Source organism: Solanum stenotomum, chromosome 9, assembly GCF_019186545.1.
Source record: "Solanum stenotomum isolate F172 chromosome 9, ASM1918654v1, whole genome shotgun sequence".
In the NCBI taxonomy this organism is placed as follows: Eukaryota; Viridiplantae; Streptophyta; class Magnoliopsida; order Solanales; family Solanaceae; genus Solanum; species Solanum stenotomum.
Window position 1 is genome coordinate 47,677,432 of NC_064290.1, and position 12,402 is coordinate 47,689,833.

The 12,402-nt window shown below is 33.6% G+C and overlaps 3 protein-coding genes across 3 annotated transcripts; all 3 read right to left on the reverse strand.

Annotated features, from left to right (window-relative positions):
* Nucleotides 1-8: 8 nt before the first annotated feature.
* LOC125875798 (choline monooxygenase, chloroplastic-like) lies at nucleotides 9-8,536 on the reverse strand. Its single transcript, XM_049556835.1, has 11 exons — nucleotides 8,224-8,536; nucleotides 7,169-7,214; nucleotides 6,956-7,091; nucleotides 6,518-6,592; nucleotides 6,220-6,432; nucleotides 5,963-6,058; nucleotides 5,771-5,892; nucleotides 5,600-5,693; nucleotides 5,370-5,420; nucleotides 5,141-5,300; nucleotides 9-27 (listed from the first exon to the last, which is right to left on the reverse strand). Exons 1-10 carry the CDS (start codon nucleotides 8,498-8,500, stop codon nucleotides 5,163-5,165), a joined length of 1,248 nt encoding a protein of 415 aa, XP_049412792.1. The 5' UTR covers nucleotides 8,501-8,536; the 3' UTR covers nucleotides 9-27; nucleotides 5,141-5,162.
* On the reverse strand, nucleotides 846-4,548 carry LOC125877600 (choline monooxygenase, chloroplastic-like). Its single transcript, XM_049558845.1, has 7 exons — nucleotides 4,490-4,548; nucleotides 3,813-3,928; nucleotides 2,756-2,801; nucleotides 2,536-2,671; nucleotides 1,406-1,480; nucleotides 1,108-1,320; nucleotides 846-956 (listed from the first exon to the last, which is right to left on the reverse strand). Exons 1-7 carry the CDS (start codon nucleotides 4,546-4,548, stop codon nucleotides 846-848), a joined length of 756 nt encoding a protein of 251 aa, XP_049414802.1.
* A 956-nt stretch (nucleotides 8,537-9,492) lies between the features above and the next one.
* On the reverse strand, nucleotides 9,493-12,325 carry LOC125875800 (choline monooxygenase, chloroplastic-like). The gene is made up of 9 exons (XM_049556838.1): nucleotides 12,052-12,325; nucleotides 11,292-11,337; nucleotides 11,072-11,207; nucleotides 10,845-10,919; nucleotides 10,535-10,747; nucleotides 10,203-10,298; nucleotides 9,890-10,099; nucleotides 9,760-9,810; nucleotides 9,493-9,670 (listed from the first exon to the last, which is right to left on the reverse strand). Exons 1-9 carry the CDS (start codon nucleotides 12,323-12,325, stop codon nucleotides 9,533-9,535), a joined length of 1,239 nt encoding a protein of 412 aa, XP_049412795.1. The 3' UTR covers nucleotides 9,493-9,532.
* Between the last annotated feature and the right edge of the window lie 77 nt (nucleotides 12,326-12,402).

Consider the following 12,402-nt stretch of genomic DNA (forward strand, 5'->3'; position numbering starts at 1 on the left):
CCCCATTAAAGTACTGTGCTGTTAAATATAAGATGAAAATATACATGAATCAATCAGAAAGATTTTCATATAGAGGCTGTGAAAATGATGCATAGCCTTCCTTCTCAACTTGTGGCGCGTAGCGGCCAGAGCAGATGATTCAAGACCTCTTTGAACAGCTTCACATATCTTTATATCCTTCATCTGTTAATTGTAATCAGCAATGTTAACCAGAGTGTAATGAGTGTGCACTATGAATACACTAATTTTTGGACACATGCGTTGCACGTGTGTCCCTTGTAATTTTTTATAGATCCGTTTAAACGATTAAAGTTCCTTTTAATGATTAAAGTTAAGTGTAAATTTCATATATGACATATATTATAGTACTATTTTCAAGCTATAACAGTAGATTTAGACTTTCAAGCTATAGCATTAAAAATTTCAGGTTATAACAAGTTAAAAAAAAAGAAATGTTTTTATTAATTGGAAAAAACTTAAAAAATAAATAAAAAGATAAACGAAAATTAAAAAAAAAAACGGAATTAGAAATAATAAAGTAAAAAACTGAAATTGTGGGCTATAATTTAATTTGAATTTATTGTAGATAATTAATGATTAGCATGAAATAAGGGATCCAAACTAATTAAGAATATTCAGTTTCCTTAATTCACTCTAATTTGTTAAAATTAATTCAAAAATCTGATTTTATCCATTTTTCTTCCACGTTTCTCTCTCTTCAATTTTCTTCCAGAAATTTTGTCACTGGCGACTAATTGAAGTTTTTTTTGTTTGAAAAATCCTATTTTTTTGTGATGGACAACTACGTATCAATATTAATTAAACATGGCGGAAGATGGGATCCTTCAGGTTAGTATTTTTAATTGTTTACTATTTGTATTTGNCAGACCCGAAGCAAGACCTTTATGAGCATATGGTACATGATAACCACCATCCAAGTAGTTGTCACAGAAAACCTGCAAGAGAAGAGACTAGACTGGTTTGAAACTTTGAGTTTGAAAATTTAACTTGATTCTGGGATCAAGCGCATAATCAGATAGTAATGTCAAATAACTTTCTCGACCACTACTAAGAGGAGGAGAAATCATAATGTGAGAACTAACTAACCTTCCAGTTACACTCAATGGTGTATTCACGTCTGCATAAAAAACTCAATGAAGAATCCACTCCACCATCAGCCAAGATTTGGGATGAACTACCCAACCATTCGTTTCCAACCAAGTCAAAATCGGATTCTTGTTCAGGCAAAACTCCATTTTCAAAATTGACAAGTATGAATGGTCCCCATACAGCTACTCTCATTGGGACTAGTCCCATCTCCTATCCTTCATATAGAAGACCAAATCACCCTGACATTATACATAATGACCATGAACTGAGAATATAACATATATTTATCACATACATTCACTTTGAAGTTCTTGATTCCTTTTATTCTAGTTGCCTTTAGAAGTGCTCCATCCAATCCATATGTCCACCCCTGCGAATGGAAGAGCCATTAAATGAAGTATATCGGATGGTACTTCCTCCTGTATGTCTAAAATTATAGTATTGCATGCTATAACAACCAAATAAGTTACATGAGAATGATATCCTCTGGGATGCGTGTACGAAGCCTAATATCTAAGTACATAAAGAAATCAAGAAAAAAAAAATCGATTGACAAGAAGCAAAAAGTTTACTTCTGAATTAACTAGTTAAGTAAGTGAATATTATGTCCCTCGTCTGACTTGTTGATGGTCACAATACCGATTCATCACAAACTAAAGGAGGAAGAAACACAAGAAACTAAGGAGAATTTGAGTCTTCAACGTGTTGCTACTACTGTTCTCTTCTACTTTATTTTAGCATGGCTTCTTCATTATTGTATTTCCTTTCAATACTTGATATTGATATGCTTTACTTGAGCCGAGGGTGTATCGGAAACAACCCTTCTACCTTCACAAGGTATAAAGGGGTATGACTGCATACACACTTAACACACCACCATCTCCACACCCCACTTGTGGGATTATACTTGGTATCTTGTTGTTGTAACCTTGATATCTACTTCACTCAGCTCATACATTTAACGACATCGAATTTAAAATAATAGATCTTAAATTTTATTTTAAATAATATCACAAGACAACCATACAAACTCATCTACTCTAATAATTAGCATATCTTTTGTAACAGGTTTGACTGTAGTACTGTATTTCATTTGCAAGCTTAACACATGAAGGACGTAGCAAAGTCGAAACTCTTATTTTACTTGCTGTATTAAATGGTACTAAATGAACTTATATATGCTGGTCATACCAGTAACCAAAATGTGTGCAAGCAAAACGATATTGGCTGTAAATCTAAACTCATTTTTACCCCACTAGTCTCTTCTTCTAGTAAATGTCATTGCATGATGACTAGTGGAGTAAAACGAGTTTAGATTTACAGCCAATAATATCTGCTAGTTCACTCACATTTTCTGAGGCGAGGAAAACGGAAATCAGTTAAAAGGATCAAGAATGCTCTAAAACTGAGTAACAAAAAGCTCACATGGTATGGACAAACAAAGCAAGAGCTTTTCCCACTTCCTGAGGCAAGAAGAGAGGCATGATGCCGACAAACATTGTGAAAAGCATGTATTTTTCCACCATCATCTCGACATACAACATACTCGACATTCCCCAATCTGTATTTCAACGATTAGCTACTTGAACAGAACATATAAGGCATATAAGTTGACCTCAAGAATAACACGAACGAGAGTTGGTACCTTCCAGTGAAATATTGCCTAGGCTCTTTGATCTGTTCAGTGTACCCTGAAATTGCAGAAAAGTCACAATTCAGAGAGCAGAATAACTCAATACTCTCTTTTTACTTGTCCTATTGTCAATACAATTACCACAATTTCGTTCCCCGTGATCAGGTATCTTACCATCGCGTTAGGATATAGCATCCTAACCAGATTGCACTCACATTGAATTGAACTTTGCAAGCTACACTTTGAAAATATGCCTTAAAAGAGCTCTCATAACAGTATACACAAAACACTTCAACAACGTTAGACTAAATTTTTCTCTATTCCCATCACGGAAATACACTTACACATGAAAAAGTACACACAAAAAGAGAAAAAACACACACACCAAGTCACCAACTACTGATACAGTTGCAAATGAAGAAGGATTCCCTTCCCTCCCATGTATAATAGTACTCTCTCCGTTTCAATTTGTTCGTCTAGTTTAAGAAAGTAAACAAGACTTTCGAATTTTGTGGACTTAAACTAGATAGGTAGAATGTATCAAAAATATCTTTTAATCCTATAATCTTCAACATGCCACACGAAAAAATTGTAATTAAAGAGTTACTAGGAATAAATTATGATCTTAAACCTGCCACGTGAAAAATTGTAACCTAAGAGTTGCTAAGAGTAAATACTATCCAAAGTATCAATCTTCAAACAAAAATTAAGACAAAGCAAGAATAAAATACTATCCAAATTATCAATCTTTAAACAGAAATTCAGAGAAAGTAAGAATAAATACTATATAAAGTATCAATCTTTAAACAAAAATTTCAAGGATGATAAAGAAGCATATAGTCCAACAATAGTTGTCCACTATTTACTTGACACAAAAATTAAGAAGCGGATAATTTTACCAAATCATCCATATTAAATACAAGTCATCTAAACAACAAGGGTAAAATAGACCTAACATGTTGAATTATTCATTGGTTTTATAAAATGGTTGGACGTCTCAGAATAATAGTATAGTAGATAAGTAAAAATGGACGGAGAGATGTCAATAAGATAAGAAAAGATGTCGTACCAACAGCTTGCCAACCTTTGAAGAAGACTTGATTGAGTTCATGAGTGTAAAAACAAGAGTCAGTATACCAAGAACTAGGTGGGGTGATGNTTGAGCAACCAATTATAAATTTTGAACTTTGATGAGTAGTTAGCAAACTTCCAACTCATATGACTAATAACTTGAGCAAAAATAAAAATACAATTTACAACAATTAGAAATTCATATAAAATAAAATTAAAGAATTCTAATAGAGAAATTACAAAAAATAGAGAAGAAAAATATACAACATACACATCCTTCTTAAGACTTTTTTTCATAACAATATATATGGAAAAAGAAATAGAGAATTGGTACACAATTTTTATTACTATTTTGTAACATCTGCAGAGAAGCAATAGTCAATTGTGATAGAGATAATATCTCTATTTTGCAAATTTAATTTAAAACAGTCAGAAAACATGGTAAAAGAAAATAAAAAAGCATTCTAAAAATAAGAAAGCATAAACTTAACAATAAAAAAACATAAATTGCGAAAAGATTCCAATGGCAAAGAGATCAACAAGATACCCAATTTTTACCTTTGGAAAAACACAACATATATACTTATGAAAGATTTATCCATAAATTTCATGTGTATCACTACTAAATGATGTATGAACATTAAACTTCAGAAAACCAAATAAGCACAAAAATACTGCAAAGCAACAACAATAGCAAATGCATATATTAAGTAGGACGTTAGGCGTTTGGCCATGCGATATCATACCACGATAAAGTATGAATTGATTTAGTGAATATAAATAAGAACGGAGGGAGTGATCTTTTTGGTTTTTCAAAATAAGAAAAACTTTTTTTCGCCTACATATGGAAGTGTTTAAAACAATTTAATATGAAAAAGGACAAAATTGGTGATGTATTTGTTGATAATCACTACTTCCAATATGTTTGACGAAATGAATGCACTGAAAATGTATGTAATTGCACACAAGTGGAACAAGGCAGGGACCATTATGATATTAACACACAAGTTTGTACAATGTTACATAATTATTGCGAGAATACCAAAAAAGTGATGAAATACTTATGATCTATGAGCATGAAAATATAGTTGCAAATGATATTGACCAACAAATGACTCAAAATAACAATGTTGGTTGGTCTTCTCGGTCATATGATTGAGAAATGCAAGTTCAATGTGAGGAGATTGTCCGTACTATGTGGGAGAATTATATTAAAGATTTTTTTTCCAAATATTGTCCATTAAATAGAATAGACTGCTCCGTCTATTCCATATTAATTGAATTTTAAGCCTTTTTTTTAATTATTTAAAGTACTGTGCTGTTGAAATAAGATGAAAATATACATGAATCAATCAGAAAGATTTTGATATAGAAGGGTGTGAAAATGATGCATAGCCTTCTCAACTTGTGGCGCGTAGCGGCCAGAGCAGTATGCAGGTGATTCAAGGCCTCGTTGAACAGCTTCACATAACTTTATATCCTCCATCTGTTAATTGTAATCAGCAATGTTATTATAATGAGTATGAAAGCATACAGATTGCAATTTACTGTGTACCTGCACTGTCTCACTATCCTCGAGACTCTGTGCGATAAAACTCTCATCACCCTGTGAACAAAGATGATGATGAAATTGCTAGCTCCAAGTAATACCTTTTATCTTGCATCTTCTATTCAAAAGGATCTTACTCAATTCAATAGAAACTTAACTTCTACCCCACTTTTTTTTCTTTTCAGGCTAAATTGTTGGGACGGAGAGTAAGAAAACATATTGTGTACTACATTTACCTTGACAGATGAATCAAGAAAGTAGTCAAATATCACTAGACATTTCCGTGGCCCTTGAGGCAGTACAAGATTCGTGTCCATCCAAGGACCGTACCTACACAAAGCTCCAGAGTTTAGTTTTACAAGAATTGCAGGTCATGACGTTTATGTATATGTTAATGAAGCACCAACCTGTTGATCATGAAGTTGGGATACACAAATGCATATAAAGCTTTTGATCCGAGTCGATCAAAGTCTTGGTCCTTTTCTGCACTACCAGTTTCACATCGTTGGATGCTGACTTTCTCAAATATCTGATTCATTATTAGGAGTTACACGCAACAATAGAAGTATATAGAATGATAAAGCTGATGTTGGACATACAGTGGTAGAGTACGAGTCAAGTGTCAGACCCGAAGCAAGACCTTTATGAGCATATGGTACATGATAACCACCATCCAAGTAGTTGTCACAGAAAACCTGCAAGAGAAGAGACTAGACTGGTTTGAAACTCTGAGTTTGAAAATTTAGCATGATTCTGGGATCAAGCTTATAATCAGATAGTAATGTCAAATAACTTTCTCGACCACTAAAATGCATAGCTAAGAGGAGGAGAAATCATAATGTGAGAACTAACTAACCTTCCAGTTACACTCAATGGTGTATTCACGTCTGCATAAAAAACTCAATGAAGAATCCACTCCACCATCAGCCAAGATTTGGGATGAACTACCCAACCATTCGTTTCCAACCAAGTCAAAATCGGATTCTTGTTCAGGCAAAACTCCATTTTCAAAATTGACAAGTATGAATGGTCCCCATACAGCTACTCTCATTGGGACTAGTCCCATCTCCTATCCTTCATAAAGAAGACCAAATCACCCCGACATTATACATAACGACCATGAAGTGAGAATATAACATATATTTATTACATACATTCACTTTGAAGTTCTTGATTCCTGTTATTCTAGTTGCCTTTAGAAGTGCTCCATCCAATCCATATGTCCACCCCTGCGAAACAGAAGAAGAACCATTAAATGAAGTATATCAGATAACAACCAAATAAGTATATATGCTGGTCATAACAGTACCCAAAATGTGTGCAAGCACAACAATATTGGCTGTAAATCTAAACTCGTTTTACCCCAATAGTCTCTTCCTCTAGTAAATGTCATTACATGCTGACTATTGAAGTAAAACGAGTTTAGATTTACAGCCAATATCTGGTAACATTTACTGAGTGAACTACCCTTAGTTGAGTGACCATTTGAGAAATTAACTGATGGTGAAATCACATTTACTACTGAGACGACGAAAACTGAAATCAGCTAAAAGGATCAAGAAAGCTCTAAAACTGAGTAATAAAAAGCTCACATGGTATGGACAAACAAAGCAAGAGCTTTTCCCACTTCCTGAGGCAAGAAGAGAGGCATGATGCCGACAAACATTGTGAAAAGCATGTATTTTTCCACTGTCATCTCGACATACAACATACTCAACATTCCCCAATCTGTATTTCAACGATTAGCTACATGAACAAAACAGATATAAGTACATATCAAGAATAACACGAACGAGAGTTAATACCTTCCAGTGAAATATTGCCTAGGCTCTTTGATCTGTTCAGTGTACCCTGCAATTGCAGAAAATTCACAATTCAGAGAGCAGAATAACTCAATACTCTCTTTTTACTTGTCCTGTTGTCAATACAATTACCACAATTTTGTTCCCCGTGATCAGGTATCTTACCATCGCGTTAGGATAGCATCCTAAGCAGATTGCACTCACATTGAATTGAACTTTGCAAGCTACACTTTGAAAATATGCCTTAAAAGAGCTCTCATAACAGTATACACAAAACACTTCAACAACGTTAGACTAAATTTTTCTCTATTCCCATCACGGAAATACACTTACACATGAAAAAGTACACACAAAAAGAGAAAAAACACACACACCAAGTCACCAACTACTGATACAGTTGCAAATGAAGAAGGATTCCCTTCCCTCCCATGTATAATAGTACTCTCTCCGTTTCAATTTGTTCGTCTAGTTTAAGAAAGTAAACAAGACTTTCGAATTTTGTGGACTTAAACTAGATAGGTAGAATGTATCAAAAATATCTTTTAATCCTATAATCTTCAACATGCCACACGAAAAAATTGTAATTAAAGAGTTACTAGGAATAAATTATGATCTTAAACCTGCCACGTGAAAAATTGTAACCTAAGAGTTGCTAAGAGTAAATACTATCCAAAGTATCAATCTTCAAACAAAAATTAAGACAAAGCAAGAATAAAATACTATCCAAATTATCAATCTTTAAACAGAAATTCAGAGAAAGTAAGAATAAATACTATATAAAGTATCAATCTTTAAACAAAAATTTCAAGGATGATAAAGAAGCATATAGTCCAACAATAGTTGTCCACTATTTACTTGACACAAAAATTAAGAAGCGGATAATTTTACCAAATCATCCATATTAAATACAAGTCATCTAAACAACAAGGGTAAAATAGACCTAACATGTTGAATTATTCATTGGTTTTATAAAATGGTTGGACGTCTCAGAATAATAGTATAGTAGATAAGTAAAAATGGACGGAGAGATGTCAATAAGATAAGAAAAGATGTCGTACCAACAGCTTGCCAACCTTTGAAGAAGACTTGATTGAGTTCATGAGTGTAAAAACAAGAGTCAGTATACCAAGAACTAGGTGGGGTGATGGCTTCTTCAATTGGGATTTTGGGATCAAATTCTAAAACCAATTTTTGATTATAATCACATGAAATTTTAAATGAAAGATGATGCTTTTTGGATTTTACAGAACAAGTGAAAAATTGAATCTTTAAAGGAGAAGATAATTTGTGTTTGTTGAACTGATGAAAAGAAGTGAATTTCTGTAGCACTACCATGTTTTTGGACTCAAATTATTTCTGTATTTTGCAGGCCAAACAATAATAACATGATCTACAATTTAGCTACTGATTGAGACTTAAATATGAGAAAATAATATTACTAAAATAGGGGAAAAGGGGTCTAATATATGTTCCTCAACTTTATCAGAGCTAATATAAATCCTCGTTGTGTAAGTGACTCATATATACACTTATTAATACACAATGACTCACATATATTATTTTCCTCCAACGTAAGTGAAAAAATTATTTTTTATTAAAAAAAGACAATTTATGTAGGGATATATTTTATCCTTCTCACACGTTTTTTTAACTTTTTTAATTCAACGACTAATTTGAATTTATTATTTTGATGGTCAAATTTATTCTTTTCACTTATTTTCTTATATACGTAGAGATATAAAAATTAAATTACAATATATTCGTAGAAAAATAGTTTAAATTTTTTTAATATTAGTTTGCCCAAAAAACAAAGGGGGAAATTGGATACATCAATAGCCCAATTAGTTTAAATGAAACTTAATCTACCAATCCCCTTTTAAGATCTAGTTATAGTGGTGACAATAAGTAATTTTCTCCTCTTATTTTAGTTTATTATTAAATGAAACTTTATGTTCTCTTCTTTTCTTTTATTTATTTTCTTCATGCTAGATTATATTTAGTATTTTTAAAAATATTCTTTTTCCACCTCATTGAAAAAGGTCGTGGTCGTGGATGTGATCATGATTATGGTCAGGAATGAAATTCTCTTCCAGGTATAAATCAAAAAGGAAGGACGAAAGAACACCGTACATGTGATTGTCATACTCCCGAACACATGAATCTCGATGATGTGACTAAGGTTGAGGTCGTGGTTGTGGATGTGATCATGATTATGGTCAGGAACGAAATTCTCTTTTCTGGTATAAATCAAAAAGGATGGATGAGAAGAACACTGTACACGTGATTGTCCCAAACATATGAATCTCGATGATGTGAATAATTTTCAGATAGTATCTTATCAATGCAATATTTACACAAAGAAGTAGATCACTTAGAAAGACTTTCATATAGAAGGCTGTGAAAATGATGCACAGCCTTCTCAACTTGTGGCACATAGCGGCCAGAGCAGTATGCAGGTGATTCAAGGCCTCTTTGAACAGCTTCACATAACTTCATATCCTCAATCTGTAAAGTGTAATGAGCGTTACGCATCTGAATACATACAGATTACATATACGCGATAAATGTGTCAATGACAAAACTTGATACTGTACCTGCACTGTCTCACTATCCTCGAGACTCTGGGCGATGAAACTCTCATCACCCTGTGAACAAACAAGATGAAATTACTCGAAGTAATACATTTATCTTTGAGTAAGAAAACATATTGTGTACTACATTTACCTTGTGAGATGAATCAAGAAAGTAGTCAACTATCACTAGACATTTCCGAGGTCCTTGAGGAAGTACAAGATTCGTGTCCATCCAAGGACCATACCTACTTATCATGAAGTTGGGATACACGAATGCATATAACGCTGGTTTTGATCCAAGTCGATCAAATTCTTGGTCCTTTTCTGCATCACATCGTTGGATGCTGACTTTCTCAAGTATCTGATTCGTTATTAGGAGTAAATGTTAACCATATACTTGAGTAAATAGAAAACAAGCATAAAATCCAGAAGTTGGAATAAGATGAAGATGGTTTTGGGCATACAGTGGTGGAGTACGAGTCAAGTTTCAGAACGGAAGCATAACTTTTATGAACATATGGTACATGATAACCACCATCCAAGTAGTTGTCACAGTAGACCTGCAATAGAACAGACTGGTCTGAAACTTTGAATTGACTCAAGTTCGAAAATTTAGCTTGATTCTAGGATCAAGAGCATATCATCATTCTAAGTAATCGATCAGATAGTAAGTAAGGAGACGTGAGCAGAGTTTACACTAAAATGAATAGCTAACAAGATGACAAAGCATAAAAGTATGTTTCTAAAGACACAGATTAGAAAAGAACTGATTTATAACCATAATGTGAGAACTGACCTTCCAGTTACACTCAACGGTGTATTCACGTCTGCATAAAAAACTCAATGAAGAATCCACTCCACCATCAGTCAAGATTTGGGATGAATTACCCAGCCATTCATTTCCAACCAAGTCAATATCAGCTTCTTCTTCGGGCAAAACTCCATTTTCGAAGTTGAGAAGTATGAATGGTCCCCATACAGCTACTCTCACTGGGATTAGTCCCATATCCTATCATTCATATAGAAAACTATATAGGATCAAACCACCCCAACATTTTACATATCGAACGAAGAATGTGGTTATATAACATATATATTTATAATACATTCACTCTGAAGTTCTTGATTCCTGTTATTCGAGTTGCCTTTTGAAGTGCTCCATCCAATCCATATGTCCACCCCTGCGATAGGAAGAACCAGTAAATGAAGTATATTGGATGGTACTTCCTCCTCTATATCAAGGGAATGATATCGAGGCTAATAACTAAGTACATAAAGGATAGGCTAAAAGGATAAAGAAAGCTCTATCTGAGCATGCAATGAAAAAACTCACATGGTATGGACAAACAAAGCAAGAGTTTTTCCCACTTGCTGAAGCAAGAGGAGAGGCACGATGGCGACAAACATTGTGAAAAGCATGTATTTTTCCACCATCATCTCGACATACAACATACTCGAAATTGCCCAATCTGTTTTATTTCAACAATTAGCTACATGAACAAAACAGATATAAGTACATATCAAGAATAACACGAACGAGAGAGAGTTAATACCTTCCAGTGAAATATTGCCTAGGCTCTTTGATCTGTTCAGTGTACCCTGCAATTCAGAGAGCAGAATAACTCAATACTCTCTGTTTTACTTGTCCTATTGTCAATACAATTTTGTTCCACGTGATCAGGTTTTTAACCAACGCCTTTCGGATATAGCATATTAAGCAGATTGCATTTGAACTTTGCAAGCTACACTTTGGAAATATATACTTCATATTAAGCATGTTGTGCATTGTCATAACAGTATTTTTTCTCTATTCACTTACACATGAAAACAGAGAAACATATGTAAGAGCTACATTCCAAGACTACAATACCAATAGCTATGCCAACTACTGATACAGTTGCAAATGGAGAAGCAAAGCTCTAAACATCCAAGCTTTAGCCATATTGATATTAAAGACAAAAGATTTAATATCAAAAAGGAAAAACTTGACAAGATTGAGGCGCAATAACTGGTGTAATTCCCTGAGAACAACATAGCTCCGCCCTTGCTTACCACTACCTCATTGACAAAAGACCATTTGCTCAAATCCAAGTACAAAGAAGAAGAAACATAGCAACAAAATAGTGCATATTCGAAACACAATCAACAATAGCCTATCAAAAGCAAAAACTACAATAACACGGCAATGCGCGCTGCAGTCTACTAATAGATCCAAAAACTGAAGCATACTATAGAGAAAAAAAAACAAATTCAGGAAAATCAAGAGAATACTATCTAAAGTAAGCAAAAATTCAAAAATGATGTTATATATACCAACAGATTGCCAGCCTTTGAAGAAGACTCGATTGAGTTCATAAGTGTAAAAACAAGAATCAGTGTACCAAGAACTTGGTGGGGTGGTGGCTTCTTCAATAGGGATTTTGGGATCAAATTCTAAAACCAATTTTTGAGTATATTTAGATGAGATTTGAAATGAATGATAATAATGCTTTCGGGGTTTTACACAACAAGTGAAAATCATGTGAATCTTAAATGGAGTTATTTTCATGGATTGATGGAAGGAACTGAAGTTCTGCAGCATTGCCATGGTACAAAATACAAATACAAATGAATGAAAAATGTTGTCACTACATTTGCCTTTTTTTTTTTTTTTTTTTTTTTTTT